The sequence below is a fragment of the Alexandromys fortis genome, unplaced genomic scaffold (assembly GCF_014885135.2).
Source record: "Alexandromys fortis isolate MF-2015 unplaced genomic scaffold, M_Fortis_MF-2015_v1.1 scaffold_50, whole genome shotgun sequence".
Classification (NCBI taxonomy): domain Eukaryota; kingdom Metazoa; phylum Chordata; class Mammalia; order Rodentia; family Cricetidae; genus Alexandromys; species Alexandromys fortis.
Window position 1 is genome coordinate 2,400,476 of NW_026067932.1, and position 21,944 is coordinate 2,422,419.

Here is a 21,944-nt window from a genome sequence, read left to right on the forward strand (position 1 = left end):
ACGAACCGTGAAAACGAACCTGGAGACTTTATGGTTTGCCAGTGTCTTTATTGCCCTCCTTCTGCCTTTGAAAAATTGTAGGGAAACTGAAGAAATGTGGAACCCGCAGGTCCTACTCTACCAATTTCTCAGCAGGTGTTTTGTGGTCACGCAGCAAGTCATGCCCACCCCGCCCCATCGTTTCCCCATTCTGCATCCTCTCCGATTTTTTTTTTTTAAATGTTGTCAGCATCTCCACTGAAATCGGCGGAAAAGTGTGCCGACTCTGAACTCAGTGTTTGGAAATCCACATGGCATGTGTCACACGGGGTATGCCATCGTAGGAACACATGCCGTCGCGTTCCCCAACTGTGGAAGAGTCTGCCATGTGATTCGGATTCCTTTGGGCTGACTCTGGGCCTGTAGAATATTCTCCTTATCTCAAGGGCAGAGTGGAAGAGTTTGAGCTTCTCCAGGCGGTACAATAAGTAATAAGGGGATATGCATGAAATTTATGAAATTTGAAATGGGTGACTTTCTGCATGCCCATTAACCTTTCTTCCAAGCATAAAAGATAAGAAGGTAGAGGTAGTGGGTGAGAAATAATAATAGCCAGCATTTCTGAGCGCTGACTATGCACCTCCCTCCTGAATCGGCATCTGCATGGGTTAATTCACTTAATCCTTACGAGTCAATACCATGGCCATCCCCACTTCATCGGTGAGAAATCCTGGGGCTTTAGGGCGTTAGGTAGCCCGTTCAAGGTGATTTGAACGGGGAAAGATCTGTCCCTAGAGTCCAAGCTTTTATCCTCCAGCCATACTGCATTTACAGTTTAAACGTGATCTGTAGAGCTTGACAGAGTGCTTGGGACGAGCTGTGAACTTTTCTGTCTGATATTGAGGTGTCTGGGCCGATCCCAAGACGCCAGTGTTTGAGGTTTTCTGAGAAGGGGCTATGGTTTCTATGTTTTCCAGTGTTTTTCTATTTGGGGACGACTATTTCTGGCAGCTGAGGGATGAGTCCCCTCTTCTTAGGGCTGCCAGTGACCTCTGCACCCCCAGTAGAACTTGACTTTTCCCCAGTAAACATTCTGTGCTCATATTGTTTGAATGACCCCCCGATAGGAGAACGAGGGTTTCCTAACTTCCTTGGTGCTGAGGGAGGGTTCCAGGTACAGGAAGCTGTGTCATACTCTGCCCGCATAAACAGCAAAAGGGTATTTCTCATTTGCTGCATCAGATCTGGCGAGGCTGCCTGTACTGACAATACTCTGTTCCTACAAATACTCATTTTTCCAGACCATGGAGTCAAATCAAGCCAATTACAGCATTCTGCTAGAAATTCCCAAAGAATCTTGCTGGACTTCTGGCTATTAAGGTTCTCAAGTGAACATAAGAGAAAGTTTTAAAAATGTAATATTTTACAGTACTCCCACAGAATGTAAAAATAGAAGAAGAAGAAGAAGAAAAAAACTGTGACAGGCCTGGAGCTGGTGGGGGGAGGGGAGGGCTGAGCAAAGGTAATGGACCAGATAGTAGAAACCACAGGAAGTGTCAAGCTTGAAATGGGCTCCGTGGCTGGCTGTGTAGAATGTCATAGGAAGCTTATTTCAAGTTCACTCCATTTCACACCTTCGGGCTCGTGAGTCTGGGGGCTCCCTGACTTGGAACGGTGACTCTCAAGTAATACACAAGTCTGGAATTCAGAGTTCAGGCCGTGGACTTGTACTTCCTTAACTTCATATTGGGAGCCAAGTAGACTGGAAACGAGAGAGAGAGCCAGCATCTTCACGCGTTAGCAGTATCAATCCCTAACTACAGAGGCCCACAACACAGCATTAGATAATTGCTTTGTGTGTGTAGGGCCGTTTCCTTCCCAGTGTTTCTCAAAAACTTTTTGATTGGAAGAATAAACAAGACAATTGGCTCATTTACCCTTCTACAGATAAGCTCAGTTCTTCTTCAGAGAAGGAGAAATAAGAAAAGTTTGGCTTAAGACATCTTAGCTTGTTGGACATGGCTTTTCAATCTCACAACAATCAGAAAGGAACAAAGAAATAGTGTTTTGCTTAGTTCCCCCCCCCCTTTTCTCTTCTTCATCTTTACTGTGTGGCACGGAGCTGTCCTGTGACTGTGTGGTGTGGAAATCTCTGCTCGTTTAATTTTAGCAGCATGGCTGGGATTTTTTTTCTCTCATGCAACAAAAAATCCCAGGGCTAGTTAATAGCCTACCATGCAGCTTCAGGAAGATGTCAAGAGAAACATGTTGACATGAACTGAAATTCTCCATCAGGGAACATTTGTTTTCTACACAGGCCTTGGCTGGAAGAATGTGATGAGCTTTACAAAATCTTGAACGCTAAGAGAGTAGCATTTCATTTAATATTGTCCTGCAGCCTGTTCTATACCAGGCACTGTTCTGGTTCCATGGATACGAAGGTGATTCAAAAGAGCTGTGTACGTTAATCCTAGCACTTGGGAGGCAGAGGCAGGAGGATCTCTGTGAGTCAGAGGTCAGCCGGTATTCAGAGGGAGTTCCAGGACAGCCAGGGTTGCATAGTGAGACACCTATCTCAAAACAGGAGCTACGAAAGTTAGGCAAAGAGAGAAGTCTGCTGAGTTTGTAGGGGGAGCAAAGGCAGAAGTCAAGCAAGTTAATCATCCAAGGCTGAAGTCGTGTAATCCTGAGAAGAAGCCAAGAGGGATGAAGAAAGACAGTGGGCCAGGTGGAGAGGCAGGAGATCCAGGAGAGCTCCTCAGAGGAGGTCAGGCTGGATGGTGAGGAGGATGTGAGAATATCCACAGAGGAGGCACAGAGTGACTTCAGATTAGATCTATATTAAGGTCGGATGCTGGAAGCAATACATAAAAATCCGCATCATGCTTTAGCGGAGTGTTGTGTGAATTGGATAAGGTTTGTCTTATGCAAAATTCTACCCATTTTGGGTCTCTGTGACTCACGGTTGCTTTCTGCACGGCTCCTCTGAGCCTCTTCCTTTTCCAGAGGCACAAGGGGGAATGTCTCCCTTGCTCTAGTCTCTGTGGTTTCTTTGCTTTGCATAGATACCTCATGCAACTCTGCAATTGGAACTCTCTGAGGTCCCCCTGTACCCTTGGCCTGGCTGGGCTGGGAGATGTCGGTAGAAACGTGTGCTCATCACTGAGAGAGGAGACTGAGGACGGCCCAAGTGGATGTCCCGGCCTCTTCCTGTAGTGCATGTGGGATCTTTGGAAGAAAAATGAAAACTTCCCATTCTTTCTCTGTCCAGTGTGTGAAGGTTGTTGTTTGCATAATCTGGCCAAAAGAAGAGCAGTTTTTTTTCCCAAAAATTATTACACTTTAAGCCTATTTATTTATTTATTTATTTATTTATATTTTTGAGACAGAATCTCACTGTATAGTCCTGGTTGGCCTGGAATGCCTTATGTAGACTAGGCTAGCCTCAAACTTCAAAGATCTGCCTCTCTAATGCTGGAATTAACCTTGTGTCTTTCTTTTTTTTTGATTTTTATTGAGCTCTGCATTTTTCTCTGCTCCCCTCCCTGCCTCTCCCCTCCCATCCCCCTCTTCAGCCCTCTCCCAAGGTACCCATGTCCCAATTTACTCAGGGATCTTCTCTTTTCTACTACACATGTAGATTACATCTATGCATGTCTCTATTAGGGTCCTCATTGTTGTCTAGGTTCTCTGGGATTGTGATTTGTGGGCTCGTTTTCTTTGCTTTACGTTTAAAAACCACTTATGAGTGAGTACATATGATAATTGTCTTTCTGTGTCTGTGTTACCTCACTCAAAATGATGTTTTCTAGCTCCATCCATTTGCCTGAAAAATTCAATATGTTATTTTTTTCTGTTGTGTAGTACTCCATTGTATAAATGTACTACATTTTCCTTATTCATTCTTTGGTCGATGGGCATTTAGGTTGTTTCCAGTTCTGGCTATGACAAACAATGCTGCTATGAACATAGTTGAGCACATGTCCTTGTGGCACGATTGAACATCCTTTAGATATATACCCAAAAGTGGTATTACTGGGTCTTGAGAAAGGTTGTTTCCTAATTTTCTGAGAAATCGCCACATTGACATCCGAAGGGGCTGTACCAGCTTGCATTCTCACCAGCAATGCAGAAGTGTTCCCTTTACCCCACAACCTCTCCAGCATAAGTTATCATCAGTATTTTTGATTTTGGCCATTCTTATAGGTATAAGATGGAATCTCAGAGTTGTATTGATTTGCATTTCTCTGATGACTAAGGATGTTGAACATTTCCTTAAGTGTCTTTCAGCCATTTTAGATTCCTCTGTTGAGAGTTCTCTGTTTAGGTCTGTACTCCATTTTTTTAATTGGATTGTTTGTTTGTTTGTTTGTTTTTTGATGACCAATTTCTTGAGTTCTTTGTATATTTTGGAGATCAGACTTCTGTCTGATGTGGGGTTAGTGAAGATTTTTTTTTCCCATTCTGTAGGCTGTTGTTTTGTCTTGTTGACCATGTCCTTTGCTTACAGAAGCTTTTCAGTTTCAGGAGGTCCCATTTATTAATTGTTTCTCTCAGTGTCTGTGCTGCTGGGGTTATATTTAGGAAGTGGTCTCTTGTGCCAATGCGTTCAAGTGTACTTTACATTTTCTCATTTTATAAGGTTCATTATGGCTGGCTTTATGTTGAGGTCTTTATATCGTGTCTTTATTTCTAAAGATAACACATGGACATTGTTTAAAACCCTCAAGAACTGAGGGAGTATATAAACAATGGAAACCATTCGTTCCTAACTTCCCATTCCAGATTCCCAGTGTAACCAATAAGAGAAGTTTCATGGGCAGTTTTCTAACAAGAGCTTACAGATACCTACAAGCAAAATGGTATCTGTACCTTTCCTCCCCCACATTTTTGTTGAACATATAACACATTATACATATGTCTATTGAAACAGTTATATTTACATGAATAAATGTTTACTATGACATGTTAAAAACTATATGAGCAACAAAAGCGCTCTCTGGTTATTTTGATGGCTGAAGAGTACTCTTGTTTTCTCACTACTGTTTACATAACCCAATTTGGGTTTTTTTTTTTTGCACTATTGTTGTTTGTATAATTCCCTATTATTGATATTTAGGTAGTTTTAGGATTTTACTTCTAACAGGATGCTACAACGGACATATGTTAACACACACAGAGACTTCGGGGTCCAAGAACACATGCTTCATAATTTTCATGATTGATGCTAGGTTGTCTTCTAGATGGATCTGAATCCCACCATCCTGGACACGTGCCTGTTCACACCCAGCATTGATGGCAAGCAGGCCATGCCGCGGGGAGCTTGTTTAGGAAATTATCGGTAAACCCTGGCAAAGCTTACCTGATGGTAACATTTAACATTGTTGGTTTTTTAGAAAGAAAGGCTTCCCTTCCCTCATTGGGGATGTTGAAGGATGCTGGTGCCTCATCTTCAAGGTGTCAAGGAAACAGCTTTGTGTCCCACCCCTCCTATCTGCATCAGCTGTGCTGCGGGAGTCGATGGCAAGAGACCCTGCCAAAGCTGCTGCGCGGCTCCCCACTCACCGAGCACAGATGAGTGATGGAGTCTTTTCTAAATTATTTTATGTCTCTTCTTATTTTAAAGCAAATTCGAGTCACTATGACATTTACCCCAATGTATTTCATTATGCCTCCCCGAAAAATTATTATCATGTTCCCAACTGTGACTATAATGTCATTATCACAGTTCACAAAATTATCTGTAATTTCTTAGGATTATCTACTGAATGTGGCTGAAATTTAACAATTGATTAAAGATACACTTAAAATTATTTGGTTCAAATTGGTGTCTGGAACACATTTGGTTGCCTCTTACCTAAAGCAGCCCCTCCAAGAGACACATGTACACACACACACATGCACACACAATGCACAATTGCACACACGTGCACACACACATTGGCACACATTCACACACACATTTGTACATACACACATGCACACTTGCACACATGCACAAACATTGGCACATAATCACACTTGCACACTCACATATACATGCACACATTGGTACACATTTACACACATGCACACACACATGTACACGTGCACACACATACACACACATTGGTACACATTCACACACACATGCACACACATACATACATACACACGTGCACACATGCATACACTCATACTTGCACACACATACACATGCACACATTGACACACATTCACACACACACGCACACATATGCACACAGTAATCTTTCCCACTGTCTTACTGAAAAGCCAGGTTTCTGGGTGCTACAGTGACTCCCGTTGTGGGTTTGCCTGTTTGCTTTGCTGTCACTTAGCTTACTCTATGACTTCTTCCTCAGCTATGTGGATGTTAGCATGGAAGATTTGATTTGGCTCTGGTGGAGTGTTTAATATTGAGAAAGTGACATGGGGCTTTCCCGAGGGAGGGATGTGTTTGATGGGATGTCTTCCTGAAGCCGGACTGAAGCAGCAACCGTTCCTGAGGCTTACACGAGCATCTTTCTGTCCGCCTTTTTGTTGTGATCTAAGAAGCTTCCTCTCTTTACTTCTAAACCACCCTTCCCAGAACCACGGCAGCTTTTTAAATTCTGAGCTCAGTCACAGGGTCACTTATGAGTTGCTTATGAGTTAGGCCAGTCCTGGCAAGTTGACCACTGACGGGCTCAGTGCCCACCCCCTTGGTTCCAGCCACTTACCTCTTTTCTGTAGGGCAGCCTTGTTGAGAACTTTCTATGCCGACAGAAATATTTCACATCTGCACTTGCCAGTACAGCAGCACTAGCTATGGGTGACTCCTGAGTCCTTGAAATATGGCCAGACAGAGGGTGAAATTGAAATTTCAGTTTAATTTAAACAGCCCTGTGTGGTCAGTGGCTACCACCTTGCAAAGCACGGTTCTGGAGCCGCTTCCCAATGAGCCACAGTTCTTTCTCACTTCTCTGAGACCTCACTGCTGCTGTTTGAATGGGGGATTTCTAAAGAGTAACGTTCAGTCTATTTGGTTAGCGAGATTGACTTTGACTGAGCTGCCGCCGCCTTTGCTGAGTAATCTGGCGATTAGCTGCACCAAATCTACTGGGGACTCGGAAGCGGTACCAGGAGTTGATAGGCACAGGAAGCTGCTCCCTGTGCTCTGCTGACAAAGAACTAACAATGAAATGGCAATTGCCAAGGTGCCGTAGGGAATGCTGGGATAGGCATGTTACTGTTCAATAGATACGTGAACGTGGCTTTGTCCAAAATGAATCTTAGGTGTTTTTTTCTCTTCAATACATAAACACCATATGACGAACATCCACGTTGGTTGAAATGTGAGCGTTGGGCCTGTGAGATGGCACAAGGGATGAAGAGAGCTTGCTGCTAAATCTGGCAACCCGAGTTCAATGCCTGGGACCCACATAGTGGAAGGAAAGAGCCGTCTCCTACAAGTTGTCCTTTGACCTCCATACTCACATACCAACACCCTCACCCTGCCCAGCAACACACAGAAAAATAGTTAAATGCTTTTAATAAAAGTGTGAATTTAGGTGATCTATCTGGATGTCTTCCAACTGGCAAGAAAGCTGATGCCATCACTATTTACAGTACTGCACGGGGTGGGTAAACAGGTGTGAGGATGGGTAGACCTTGGTCCCTACCCAAAGGGAACTTGCAATCTAGCCATAGGTTATTATACACTGGGTACCAATTACATGTTAAGTATCTCATGATTCTTACTCGGTTCTTAACATAACCTACAAAGCAAGGCATTGTTAGTCACAGTTTATAGATGAGGAAATGGTAGTCTGGGAGGTTAAATAAGGTAATGGTTCGAAGTGGTCCAGCCGCTTAATGGCAAAGCCAGGTCTAACCCAGGTCCCCATCCACAGTCTCATCTGACTTTCTGCACACGTCCGTTCCAAGTCCTCATGGCTTCTTCTCTCCTTGCAGAGGGAAAGGCAGGATCTACACAGGTGGAAGAACCCATGCCCTCCCCTTTATCACATTTCAATGGCCACCCTTTCCTTCTCCACCTTGCTCTGCTCACACCATGCTGGTCTCTCCTACTCCAGGGACTCTGCACTGACTGGGCCTCTTTAAACCAAACACAGGAAATCCCCCAACAAACACGTTTTGAGCTGGAGAGATGGCTGCTTTTCCAGAGGACCCGTGTTCAATGCCCAGCACCCACATGGTAGCTCACAACTGTTTGTAACTCTAGTCCCAAGGGATCCAGTGCCTGCTTCTGGCTTCTGTGAGCACAGGGAATACATATGGTGCCCAGCTATCCATGCAGACAAAAGACCCACACACGTAAAATAAACTAAAATAAAAGACGAGTTTCATCCAGAGCCTGAATGACTCTTGTAGGATTCTGAATCAGTGTCACTGTCCTTAAAAACTTACCATGAGCCTGTGTTCTCCTTCTCCACTTTAACTTATCTCACTCATTACTTTCAATTGTATTGTTGATAAGTGATTTCTTTACATTTATTATCAAGAAAAATCTGTGCACGAATATTAAAAGACAAATGGGGAACCTGAACTGAGTCACAAGATGATGCTTACACCCTCTGTCACTTGTTCTTTGCTTGGAAAGGGGTGCCTCTTCCTTGGTCACATCCATCCCCAAAGAAAACCCTTCCTCTTGGACCTAACGTTCCTCTCAATTGGTTAGTGGATCAGTGACAGAATTCCCATAACATTTCCCCTTTTTTGTCTAATTAAGAAGGAAGGGTCGTAAATCTATCATAGGAAAACTATATATAATGAGAATTATTACCAAGTATTGTCCAAAAGAAAGAAAAGGTAATAACCTTAACAAAATTGAGACTACATCCAACTAGAACAATTATAAAGTGAGAAATACATTCTCAATGTCTAGTCCCTAAGTGATTGGCAAATTTATAGAGATTACTCCATTAGCTATCCTCGCCTGAAGAGTTAAAAGTTTTGTACCTAATATATGCCTTTTTGCCAAGATTCCGGAGAACTACAATTGTAACTGTTGAGTCTTCAACTCCATCAAAGACCTGAGAAGGAAATATTATCTGAGTAAGCAGGAAGTGCAAGCAAGCGACTTGTAAAAAGTGTGAGAAATGACAGGAAGAGCTGGTTGCCTGGACAGTTACCCAAGGTTCCTCTGCAGTGTTGGGACATCCATCTTTGACCTACATGCCTAGAATGCCTCACAGCCTTTTTCAGAAGCAGGAAAATTTGAACGACTACCCTGTTTTTGCAAAGTTCAACAGTTGCCTTTCTTTGTGTCCTGCTTGTCCAGTTTGGACAGTGTGTTGTCAGCAGTATAGGCAAGGGCAGTTTCTTGCCTTAATGACTAGTTTATGCCTCAGAGAAAGCAGACTCCATATGTAATTTCTTTGATGCCCATAATCCTCATTAGAATTAGATCATGCTGCCAGGAGCAGACATGTCTCATGTCAAGAAATGTCTAAGCTATTAAACATTTTAAATGCCGTATTCTGTAGGTCTTTGAAGTATTTTAAGATTAACTATCTATCTGAATATATCTCTGTATACCTAGAAAACCTAACTAACATGACTATGAGTTTTATAGTTAGGGGTGACAATTAACCTGTATTTCTTTATTATCCTAAATAGCTTTTAAGGACAAAAATTTCACATTGTATAATTAAGTAAGCTGTATAGGTATGAGCTATATAGGTAATACCTTAAGCAAAAATAGAAACAGATGTACAGTATGAAGGACAATAACTTCAAATTCGTAACTATATACAACATATCTTAAACAATAGTAGAAGCATAACCATATTAACAAAAATAACCTTAAATATGTCTCAAAACAAAAATCCATACCAATGTAAATTATTTAAAACTAGAAGTAGCTTTTTTACTTTGAAAGTAGATTTGGTAATCTACTTTTTAAAAAGCATATCTATCCCCCCCTTTTTGACCATACCACAAAACACACACACACACACACACACACACACACACACACGATGACAAATATCTGTAACCCAGTGGAAAAACAAAATGCATCCATCCCATCTCTTGGGAATGTGGGTATCGTGTTCTTAAAATTACTTCCTGATGTCTAGGGGGTGATGGCATCTCTAGAGGACTCTTGGAATCATTCTGAGCAGTTTGTAGTACAGAACTGATCTTTGGGTAGTGTTTATTGGCTTAGTAGTGTTATCACAATCTGGATAGAATTGTCCTTGCGGAACCCCATCATCCTTTAGAGACTTTAGAGATCACTCTCAGGAGTGTTTATTGTTCACTGCAGAAAGCATAAACATATTAAGTGTCGTGTGCAGTAAATCTTAGGGAGGTCAAAGGACCATGATCTATTAAATACATCTGGGTTATCCAGGCTTAAATCCTCTCAATTGACTAGCAGAGTGGTGACAGAATTCCTGTATCAGTGTTGTATAAATATTAGTCCAGGTTTATCGAGGAGGCTGCCATCCATCCTCCACCCCCTCCCCCATGCAGTGTAAGTTTCATGAGGGAGGATTCCTTTCCCTCATCTACTCTGCCCCATAGCCCATTGTGTTCACCATTATTTTCCTAAACCCCAAACCAGTATAGAAGCGATCCGTAAATGTTTGTTGTCTGAGGATGAATGACACTCAGGTGTCTTAATCGCCAAACGACAGAATACTGATTCACACCTGCGTCTGTTTTATATGTAAACACATACACGCTTGTCTATCCCAGTGAACTTGTCGGGGGTTACTTTAAAATGCATGACTCTGTGGAACCGTGGAGGAGCCACAGATTAACCCATGCAAATGTATGTTAAGCAGACAGTGCCTTGGCTTCAAGGTCACATGCTTGGTGTGATGCTCAGGAAGGTGTTACTTGTGGTTTCTGGTCCAACCAAGTCTGGTCAGAAACTATGGAAACAAGCTGCCACGTGTGAGAATACTGTCCCAGAACTGAAGAGTGGCTGTCAGTGAAGTTTTGGTGACTTTTGTCTCCTGCCCAAACAGGTACGCTGTACTTGGAATTGTCAGCCTTGTCAAAGATAGTCATGAGAGGATGGTTAAGGAATATATTCTCTCGCCTAGTTATATATACACACATATACATATATACATACATATAATGTATAATATACATATATATGAAGCAAGAAATATTACTTATTTAGACAATTTTATTTTTATTTTCAGTTGTTCAAGACTGACATTTTCTGTCTAACTGCCCTGGCTGTCCTGAAACTCTCTTTGTAGACCAGGCTAGACTCAAAGTCACAGAGATCTGCTACCCCTGCCTCCTGAGTGCTGGGATTAAAGGTGTGTGCCACCACTGCCCAGCTAATCAACTTGATGATTGGCTGTCTTTCCAGTGATGGGCTTTTCAGAGTAGGGGTGTGCTGGCCAATGGTGCTTGAGTAGGGAAGGATGTAACTTCAGGGGTAAGCTGTGGCACTTCCTGTCCTGATATTCAGAATACTAAACAGAAATTATATTTTTTTTCTGAAAATCAAAAGGTCGTTCTCGGGGAGAATTTGACTTCAAATTGTCCAGAGGTGATTTATGAAATCAAAGAAGAAACACCTGTGTTCTACAAGATCGTTCCTCACCCTGTGAAGGACATCTACATCTACCTAACCGCTGGGAAAGAGGTAGGCAAAGATGCTGCTTATTGCTTCTGACTTTATGAGCAGGACGTAGTTCACGTATGTCACTGTCCAGTGGCAAAGCTTTTACTTTGAGCCACCAGGTTGAAACACCGCTGCAGGCTTTGAGGAAACCTACAGAGGGCCATGGACATGGAATTAAAATCCGTACGAACTGTCATCAGTAACTAAGCGAGAAATAATATCCATTTAGACAATTTTATTATTGGCTATATTTCCAGTGCCAGATTTTTCGGGGGGGGGGGGTGTGTGTGCTCACAAATGGGCTCATAATCAGCAAAGTAACTGAATTTACACATTTATTGTATGGGCACTGAATGGTTAGATGCATTTATGAGTATGCCCAATGGGACTGGCTTTGGAACTCAGGGTTAATATCAGGCCACAGCCTCATAAACGTTCATGAACCAGGAAATCTTATGTCAAGCACCCCCCTCCACACACACTCTCTTAATTTATCTGGATGTTTTACTTTTTCTTGTTTCTGCTTACTGAAATAAAAGCCATGCCCTTTCAACATTTTCTCCATCTTTAATAATTAAAGGAAACACAATTTTAGATTGAGTTCTTAGAATATATGAGTCATCGTCCTTTGTATGGTCTTTCTATATATGCCCAGAGTTGTGTATGCATATACACATGGATGCAATAAATAATACTAATGGAATGTGTTAATAAAATTCTTACTCAGCTTACGTATGAAAAGTCTAAGGCTTTTAACAGCTAAGTAGTTTCAGAAGATTGTATGTATGTATATGTGCATGTGTGTAATGTTTGTGTATATAGAAATGTTTGTATACATATGTATGGATATACATGTATACATATATGATGTGTATATGTATACATATGTGACGCATATATGCACTTATAATGTATACAAATACATAATGTGTGTACCAATGATATACATGTACATGCATATATAATATGTATATGTGTGTCTGTGTATCTTCAAGGGAGCTAGAACTCAAAATTTGCTCTAATTCTGAAGCCCATGCAAAACGACACCAAATTCCAAAGTTGTGAACGATGACTATCCTAGCCTGATAGCTTTGACCCCATGACCCATTGAACACACTACGCATGAGGAAGGTGATTATGTAACGGATGTCACAGGTGCCCTTCCCCTTCCTTCATTTCTCGTCTCTCTTCTCTTTCATTCTTCAGGAGGAGAGCAATGACTGTCCTTCATGTGCTTTTTGTGTCAGGGTAGCGGAGACAGTATCAAGTACTCTTAAAAAGGCCACATTGCTCTTTGCTATTTGAAAAGCCGCTGATATCCAATGATCACGATAGGATGGTCCCATCTGAACCTCCCACCACCTGTGTGGGAGCCTTCTGTGCAGGCTCGCTCTGACATTGAAACACTCCTTATTATGTCTCTTCCCTGGGATCCCATATTTGAAAGACTTTTGTCCATTCAACAAGCTGTGTTTATTAAGTAACCATTCTCATTCCCAGGCTTTATTTATCAAGGACATCTCAGAGTTGCCAGCCCGGGCTCTGCCTGTGCTGCCATGCAGAGCTGATAGGATTCCAACGCCCCAAAGCAAAGATACTGGAAGTCTGGTTTAATCTGTGCGTGTTTTTCCATTTTGCTTTTTGAAATATTGCAACTAGCTCATAAATTCCCATCAGTGCCCACAAAGACACTTGCAGAACCCCAAAACCCAGTGCTGCGGGCTAAAGACCTCTGTGAACAGACCAGTAGTTCACAGATCTTCGCTTCCTAGAAAATAAAGACTTCCAATCCCGAATCACTTAAGCCTGAAGGCCTTCGAGACGGTTTTCAAGGGGGTGTCAAAATTTACTGTCTCCATATTCTTCACTTTAGCATTATTGCAAGAGGTTCTGTAACTTAGCCAACCATGGTAGAGCACCCTTGGAATCATAGTACTTAGGAGGCAGAGGCAGGAGGATTGCAAATTGCAAATTAAACTTGGGCTAGATAGTGATTTCTGTCTCCAAAAAACAAACAAACAAACAAAAACCCTACTAGCTGACTGTGGCTGTGCCATTATGATCACCAGAGAAACCAAATGTGAAGAATTTCTTTTGTCACCCCTAAAAAGATATTATTAATTTTAAAAGCCATGAGAAATCTGTAGGATGGTATCAACATGTGCCCAATTAAACATAATCATATGCAGATATATATATACTGACGAGAGATAGTGTGTTCATTAGAGAGCATGTCTAATGCAAATATTTATTGTATCTTATCTCTTACACAGTTATTACGTTTGTGCTTAAATACGCTAAATGGTCATTCTTGAAGAATGTTCTAGATCAAAGACTGAGCAAAAAGGGTCTTAGGACCTGTTGTTATTTATGTCTCTACGGTGTCACAGTGCTGGGCACATTTGAAAGCTCACACAAGCCCGTGCTAAGGAAACGTACTGACTCTTTCAGCCTAGGGGGTTCGTGTTTGCTGGACCATGGCACTGTTTTCTCCCATAATAGCAATAGCTGGGACTTAGGACACAAATTATTTAGTATGCTTCGCACTCTGCTTGTAATAACCCCGTAAAGTCGGCTCTGTACTGGTGCCGTTTTTACAGACGACAAAACAAGGTTAGAGAGATTATGTGGCACTTAATAAAATCCCTCAGAATTAAAAAGATGTTTTGTGAGCTACAAGGAAATAAATATCCACACTCCGGTTAATTCTGGCTCAGACTTGCGGTCTGCTGGCTGCGTCTTAGCAGCACCGGGGACTGGGAAGGAAGAGGGCACACAGTGATCCTGCACGAATCAGCCTGGACCTGAAGGCTCCTCCTTGGAATATGCCCTCATTTTCGCCACAAACTCCTTCTAGAACTCTCCTTTCCTCTATTTGTACTTCCCAGCATGCACAGCTTCCCAGGATAATGAGTTCCACAAGTTTTCTCACTACCCGCTGTGCAATTGTGCCTTCAGAAAATGTGCCAGGCGACACTTGGGCACTCCATGTTTGTCACCGCCTCTGCTTGCTGCCTGGATCTGCCCTGCACCGTTGACTGATGAGTGAGAAAGCCATTCATTCATATTCTCTCTCTCTCTCTCTCTCTCTCTCTCTCTCTCTCTCTCTCTCTCTCTCTCTCTCTCCAGGGAATGATTTTTATCCCCCTTCTATTTCTTTTTGTTTGTTTCATTTTTTCCCCTTTTTTGTAGTCCTGGGAATCAAACCCAGCACCTTGAGCATGCTAGACAAGGGCTCGACTATTAAAAGTGCACCATCAGCCCTGTCCCCTCCTGTTTCACACCCTGCAATGGGTGTGTGAGTCACTGAGCAGGGAGCCGAAGTGATGGAGATACCCTACTACCACTTCATTTCTGCATCTCTTGCCAAACTCATGCTGATCTTTCTGGGGCAGAACCACTGCTCTACCTGGATGCTTGTTTCCATAGTACCACTGACAATATTGACTGTCCCCGTGTGAAAGTCATGTGACCTGGCTCTGTGATCCCCATGGAAATAGTTATCCACAGATCAGAAACGTGGCTATGGTAGACTCACCTGAGAAGGCTCCTATAATGCAGTCTCCAAGACTCCACCCCAAGAGTCTCCGCCACAGGGGAGTCTGGGAATACTGTTCTCTTGATACCTTCTGGGGATCAATTCCACAAAGTCCTCAAGACATCAAAATCTGTGGATGCTCAGATCCTTAAATTTTGCATATAGCCTATATGCATTCCTCCCATATACATTAAATTATCTTTAGATTAGTTATGATGCCTATGATATAATAAAGTGGCGTTTGGTTTGGTTGTATTTTTGGTTTTTCGAGACAGGGTTTCTCTGTAGCTTTGGAGCCTGTCCTGGAACTAGCTCTTGTAGACCAGGCTGGCCTCAAACTCACAGAGATCCACCTGCCTCTGCCTCCAGAGTGCTGGGATTAAAGGCGTGCGCTGCGACCGCCCAGTTAATAAAGTGTGAATGCTATATAAATCATACCACTGCACTGTTCAGGGAACGAGAGGATGAAAATACACTGAGCAAATAGAGACACAATATTTTTTTCAGATGTTTTCGATCTGCTCTTGGTTGAATTTGTGGGTTCAGGAGCCACTGGGGTGAATGGGGATGGCCATCTGTACTGCGGAAGGCTGGTTCTTACACACTGCATCCTGTCCTAGAACTGGAGACCTGCCATTGGATGCCACAGTGGAGACATTCAGGGCTCAGGTTGATAAACCTACTCTTTGTGGTCCTTGGCGCCCCACCTCCCCACCCCCACCCCAGTGTTGCTTGCGATTCCGTCTAAACTCATATCCTCTTCATTTTCAGGTGAGGAGAATTCTTGTTGCAAACTGCAGTAAGCGCAACTCCTGCTCAGAGTGCCTAACAGCAGCAGACCCCCACTGCGGCTGGTGCCTCCCGCTACAAAGGTATTTCCTAAATCCTTCCTCACCCCGACTCTCCTTCTCCGGAAAGTGTGATGCAGCCAGAAGAACACTTGTTGCCCCTCTTTAATGATCCGTTCCCGGGCTGTGGGGGAGCAGAGCTCTCCAGGACCAAAACACATGGCGTAACTGTAACTCATTCTTCAAGATGTTTCTGGCCGTGTCCGTGCCATCAAGTCATTTGACCAAGGCCACGCGGGACCACCCAGGCTGGGGGCAGCGGGGGGGGGGGCAGGGATGTGACTCGGGAAGGGAGGCTAGTGTGGGTGGATTTGCTTTTTACTTCCTACCAAGTTCACCAAGACTTCAGAGCGAGCCAAAAGGTTCTCCCTTAGAGAAGATAAAAGAAGAGGAATGTTTGAAAATTTTCAAATGAATCCTCATCATGCCATGGATTCTGCTTGCTCCGTGGAAGCCTTGTTATTGATGGCATTGTCTCCTTGCGCGCCATATAGCCCTGGGCCTGATGTACAATCTCAGTCTCCAGGCAGAATCTGCCCAGCCTGGTCTTGAATTACGATGTACACGACCCAGCTAGGCTCAGGGGCGACTTGTAGCGGCTTCCTCTCCATGGCAGTTCTTAGCATCGCTGGGACCAGCCTGGTTGGATTCACTGTTGCCATGGTAACCCAGTACTCCAGCTCTTGCTATAGAAGCAAGGAGGAAAGAGCCTTCGCTGCTGCGGCTCAGGCAGGAACGGGGAGGGGGGGAGCAAGCCACATAACAGTGGCTGTCAGATTGGTGCTTTCAGTTTTAAAAGGTGAAACAGATTTAAAAAAAAAAAACAGTGGAGCAGGTAGAGAGGCTGAGGGCAGAGCAAAGGGGCAGCTGGGGGATGAAGGTGATAGAGAAGTGAATTAGGAAGCTAATGGGGGAACGGGAGGCATGAATGGAGAGGGGTGGTTATGATGTTAGGGAGAGGCTCAGGAAACAGGCTAAAAATATGGAGATGGGATGAATTAAGAGTTCGTGGAGGAAGCCACAATCCGAGCTGCTGCAAGATGAGCAAGTGCCCCCTCCTCTGCCGCACCTCCTTGTGGGGCTCCTTCCCTGAGAGTCGCTGGCAGACAAAAGAAGCAGGGCCAAGGAAATTCTCATGAATAATTGTAATTGGTGGGAGCCCTTTCTTCTCGTCGCATGCCCGAGAGTAGACTTTCAGAAATTAACTGATCACAGCCAGGATTGTGTGGCTGCTTGTAGGTTTTTTCAGACCCGCTCCATTTGTGCAGCAGCTTCTCTGGGTGTCTGCGGGGAGAGAGAGCTCCAGGCAGGAGCCTATTCATGGGTGGTTGGTGACAGTGGCGGTGATTAAAAGCTGCATGGAGGTACGGTCTGCTTGCTCAACAAGCGTGGGTCAGGAGTTGATGGGAGATGCCCGGGCCGGCAATAGAAATTTGGAGTTGGTTGTATTTTGATGGTACTTACAGAAGCCTTAAGGTCAGAGTAGGGAGGGAATGCTGGCTGTAAAGGGGAGATGTTCAAGAGCTGAGCCCTGGAGTGTCTTGATGTTTAGGGTCAAGGAGAAACAGAATTAGGAGAAAAACAATGAAGTATCTGAGAGGGGAGAGGAAGCTGTTAGGGGCGCATTCTGTTGCCAGGCAAGGAAAAGGAAGGGAGGGCAGTGCACAGTGCCGGCTCCTGCCAAGGAGGTCCAAGAGAGAACGAAGCCACTGGACAAAGCACATGGCAACCGGTGGTTGTGACAGAGGCCTGGGCTTGGAGTGGTGCAAAAGGACACTGAGCAGTGAGCAGGACGGGCTCCTCGGGGTGTTAGGAATGGCAAAGGAGAGATGGAGCAGATTCTGGGGCGGAAAGTAGAGTCCAGAGTTTAGGGTTCTAAAACATTGTTTTTCATTATATTCTAATTGGAGTGGAGTGATGAGTGTTCCATAGCACGTGTGTAGAGGTCAGAGGACAGCTCGTGGGAGCTGGCGCTCTTCTTCTACCATATGGGTCTGGGGACCGACCTCAGGTGGTTAAGTCTGGCAGGTGAAGGCACCTGCCAAGCCAACTCACTAGTCCAAGTTTTGGGTTTTAAAAGATGCATAAAATAATGGTGTCTGGGGCTGGAGAGATGGCGGTTCAGTCAGTCTCTACAGTGCTTACCATGAAAGCACTAGGGTCTGAGTTTTGATCTCTGGCACCTACCTAAAAAGTCAGCCATGCTAGAGTGTGCCTGTAACCCTAGTGTTGGAAGAGCAGAGGCAGGAGGATTCCTGCAAGTCCATTGGTCATATAGTCTAGCCAAATTGGTGAGCTCTAAGTTCAATGAGAGACCACACACATACACACACACACACACACACACGCACTCACGCACTCAAGCATGCACACAGACACAGATGCATACATACACAAGCAAGCATGCACACAGACACAGATACACACATGCGCACAAACAAGCATGCACACACAGACACAGATACCACACACACACACACACACACACACACACACACCACCCCACACCAGTGCTTTTCAGTGTTGTTGAGAAGATTCCAATAGAAAGGAAGAGAACAAGAGTTGTGTGCTGTCTTTCAGCAGACAACAGGACCTAATATGTCAGTGGGGAAGGCAGCCTCAGAGCAGGCTGGGAAGGAGGCTGCAGAGCCTGGACCCCAGAGCTGGTAGGGGTAGACGCATGCTCAGGGTCTGTTCATATCGCTCTGCGCATCCTCCGTGACCTCAGACCAGGAGAAGCAAGGTGCTGGGATGGGCCTGTGGAGAGGGAGCCCCGGAGATTTGGAAAGGAGAGTAAGAAGCACACGAGCTCAGGCAAAGACCTAAGAAAAGAGAGTATGGGTGTTTGGCATTCTTGGGGACCACCTGGGGCTTATGGTCTCGCCTTTGAAACAGAAGCATGGTTTTGCTTCGCTCAAGTCTAGTCTAGCTCCGGGGCTGTGATTGTAAAGCTCAGTTTAGCCAGAGTGTGGGGACAAGTACAGAAAGGGTAACTGGTACCAGTGCCACCCTAGACATCACTGTGTGTTGTGAGGGACTCCTGTGTGTGAAGGAGGAAGACAGGGACACACTATGGGTAAGAGACATGAGAGGGTGGTAAGATCCACGCTCTGGACCTGTCCATTGGAGAAGTGGAAAGAGAGTACTGGCCAGATTGTGTGTGGCTTAGAGTTGAGGTGACAGAGATGTGGAGTTACTGGGCATGCTAAGTTCTGTAGGATGGTTATAGCATGGAGGTTGAGATGGGGAACAAGATTGTTGGGCAAAGAACAGTCAGGGACCTATGGTGGTCACCGGAGTATTAGATGAACCAGCCATCTGTGTGTCAAGCTCAAGCCCAATGTTGAAGAGGTAGGGATGAAGTAGGCAGGAAATAAAGCTAAGTAGTACCATGGTGGGCGAGGGTAGACACTGTAGGTGGCTCCGTGAGGAGGGGTCAAGGATGGTGTCTGTGGATAACATGAGCCTCAACTCTGGGAGGTGGTCAGAAAGAGAACCATGCAGAAGAGGCAGTTAGGCCCAGGTAGACCACCTATGCTTGGTAAGAAGCAGCAGCCAGCCCTTTAGAGGGACACGGGGAAGCTATGGTCCCCAGGGGAGAACAGTAAGCCAGGCGAAAGGGGCTGATGGAGAACTGGGTGAGGACCTCAGGCCATCCTTAGTGGTTAACTGTCAGGACTCTTTTCTGTTTTCCCTGCTTCTTCCCTCGCTCTCTCACCCAATGGGAACAATCCTTTAAGACTGCACCAGGTGGTGTCCTCCAGATTAGTTGGCTCTAATGGCTCGCCCTCCTCCAACTCAGCCAAATCCCCTCCTGCAGACAAGGCACCCTGTGATCTGCAGCTCCAACCTCTCATGTGCTGCTTTCTCCGTGGTCACCTTAGCCTCACTGATTGTCTTTCTGATTCGAGAACATTCCAGTAGTGTTCCTGCCTACCCAGGGTCTGCACCTGAACTTCTGATTTCTGCATCTTAGTGTACTCTTCCCCCACATTAGTTCTTCCTTTGTTGTCTAGAAATAAATGCCAATTTCTACCCGACTACCCAGTTTCATCAGATAACCGCCCCCTACTGTTGACTGAGGTTTTTGTCCTGCCCAGTTCCCGCAGTTAAGTCCCCCCCAAAATCACACAGAGGTCTACGTTAATTATAAACTGATTGGCCTAGCATCTCGGGCTTCTTATTAACTCCTATAACTTAACATTAGCCCATAACTCTTGTCTATGTTAGCCACATGACTTGGTACCTTTTTCAGTGAGGCAGTCACATCTTGCTTGCTCTGTGTCTGGGTGACGACTGCAGACTGAAACTTCCATCTTCCCAGAATTCTCGTTGTCCCACCTCTACTTCCTGCCTGGTTGCCCCACCTCTACTTCCTGCCTGGCTACTGGCCAATCAGCGTTTTATTAAAATACAATTGATAGGGTATAGACCATTGTCCCATCACCCCCTACTTCTGATTACATTACTGTTTTGGGTTCTTTGTGGCCCATCACTGTATCTTTATCCCTCAGTCTCTCCTTTTACGCTGTCATACATAATGTGTTCCAAAAACATATTAAGCGAGTGAGGTAAGTTGAGTGACTGGCAGGCAGTCCCCACAGCTGTATGTATCAGCAAACATTCTGGGGTCATGGTCGATGGCCCTTCATAGCTACCTCACCTCACCTCACATGGTTCCCAGCTGGCTTGGTTCTGGCCTAGGATAAAATGAAGCTATGCCTCAGATCTATGACTCATGTTGAGCTCTCAGTACCATTCAAAATTAGGGATGCTAAAGGGGATGTTTTTGTATGATGGTGGAGCATCCCACTGTGTTTATTTTAAATGTCACAGATTTATTTAGAAAAATAATTCTTTTCGGTGTTGAGAAGGTTGAACTTTCTTGAATACGTGTGTCTAGAAAGTGGATTTGGGAAGGGAGGGGGGCCAAGAAAGTGATCTTAATTCCACTTTGATTTGGTGTTAAGAATAGGCACCCAGGATAAGCAGATAAAAACCAAGTAAACAATGAGGTCTAGGAAGTCTAGTATTTTATTGTGGGAACCTCAAATTCAACCTGCACTACATTTGTGTGTGTGGGTAGAAAGGGATATTTTTTTCAGGCTGCATATCTTGGAAGCGGTTTCTAAGCTTCTCCCATATTGCAAAGCACAGCGCATGTGTTCAGTTATGGATTTCCACAAACCTGGCAATCCTGAACCAATGAGCCGACGGGGTTCCAAAAGTTCATTTGCAAGTTTGTTTGGCTCAACGAGTGCATTTGCTCATAGAAACCATGTCACAAGTTGGGGATGGATTCCCAAGCCAGCCCACAAAATTCAGTTTCTCTAATTTCAAAGAATATTTGTTGAACTCTTACCAAGAGCCCAGTGTGGGAAGTGAGATAGCTAGCTGCTGGTGAGCAAAGCCAGACGCCATTCCTGGCTCTAAGGGACTTACGTGCAAGGTAAGAGGCAAGCATGCCAGAGGCCAGTGTCTGCTCATTCAGTCATACATCTGCTAGTCAACCTTTATGGAGAGCCCGCATGTTCTAAGCCCCATGTTCTATCAGGAGACACCGTGGTTTCCGAATGGTGTTGACAGTCTAACGGTAGATAGAGGTCAGTTTATTTTTTGAGTTTTCTGTTTCAATAACATCACCTACTGAGCAACTACCCATTTCGTAGTGGCCTAAAGAACAGGTATTTAGTTCCATATTTTTTTTTTTTAAACTCATGGTTCCCCCTGTCTGCTCTGGGGAGGAGCAGAGGTCTGCATCATGCTGCAGACGAGACTCTGGTCTGTTCCACATGTCTCTTGTCGGGTACCTACTCTTGTAAGTCAGACAGCAGATGCACAAGACCCCAAGCTAAGTGACATTACACACTCAAAGCCTCTGTTCTCAACATATTTACTGATGTTCCATTGCTATACCAAGCTCCGCAGTCAAGCCTAGCATCAGTAGGATAGGGAAATAGACTATTTTACTCTATCTAGTTGG

General features: G+C 44.4%; 1 protein-coding gene across 6 annotated transcripts in view; it reads left to right on the forward strand.

Moving 5' to 3' along the window:
* The window catches only part of Plxnc1 (plexin C1), a 159,021-nt gene that overhangs the window by 26,698 nt on the left and 110,379 nt on the right, over window positions 1-21,944 (forward strand). For all 6 annotated transcript variants that reach the window (XM_050145566.1, XM_050145570.1, XM_050145569.1 and 3 more), the window contains exons 3-4: window positions 11,462-11,596; window positions 15,885-15,985. In XM_050145566.1, the coding sequence (XP_050001523.1) occupies window positions 11,462-11,596; window positions 15,885-15,985 (236 nt within the window). The remainder of the gene's footprint in view (window positions 1-11,461; window positions 11,597-15,884; window positions 15,986-21,944) is intronic.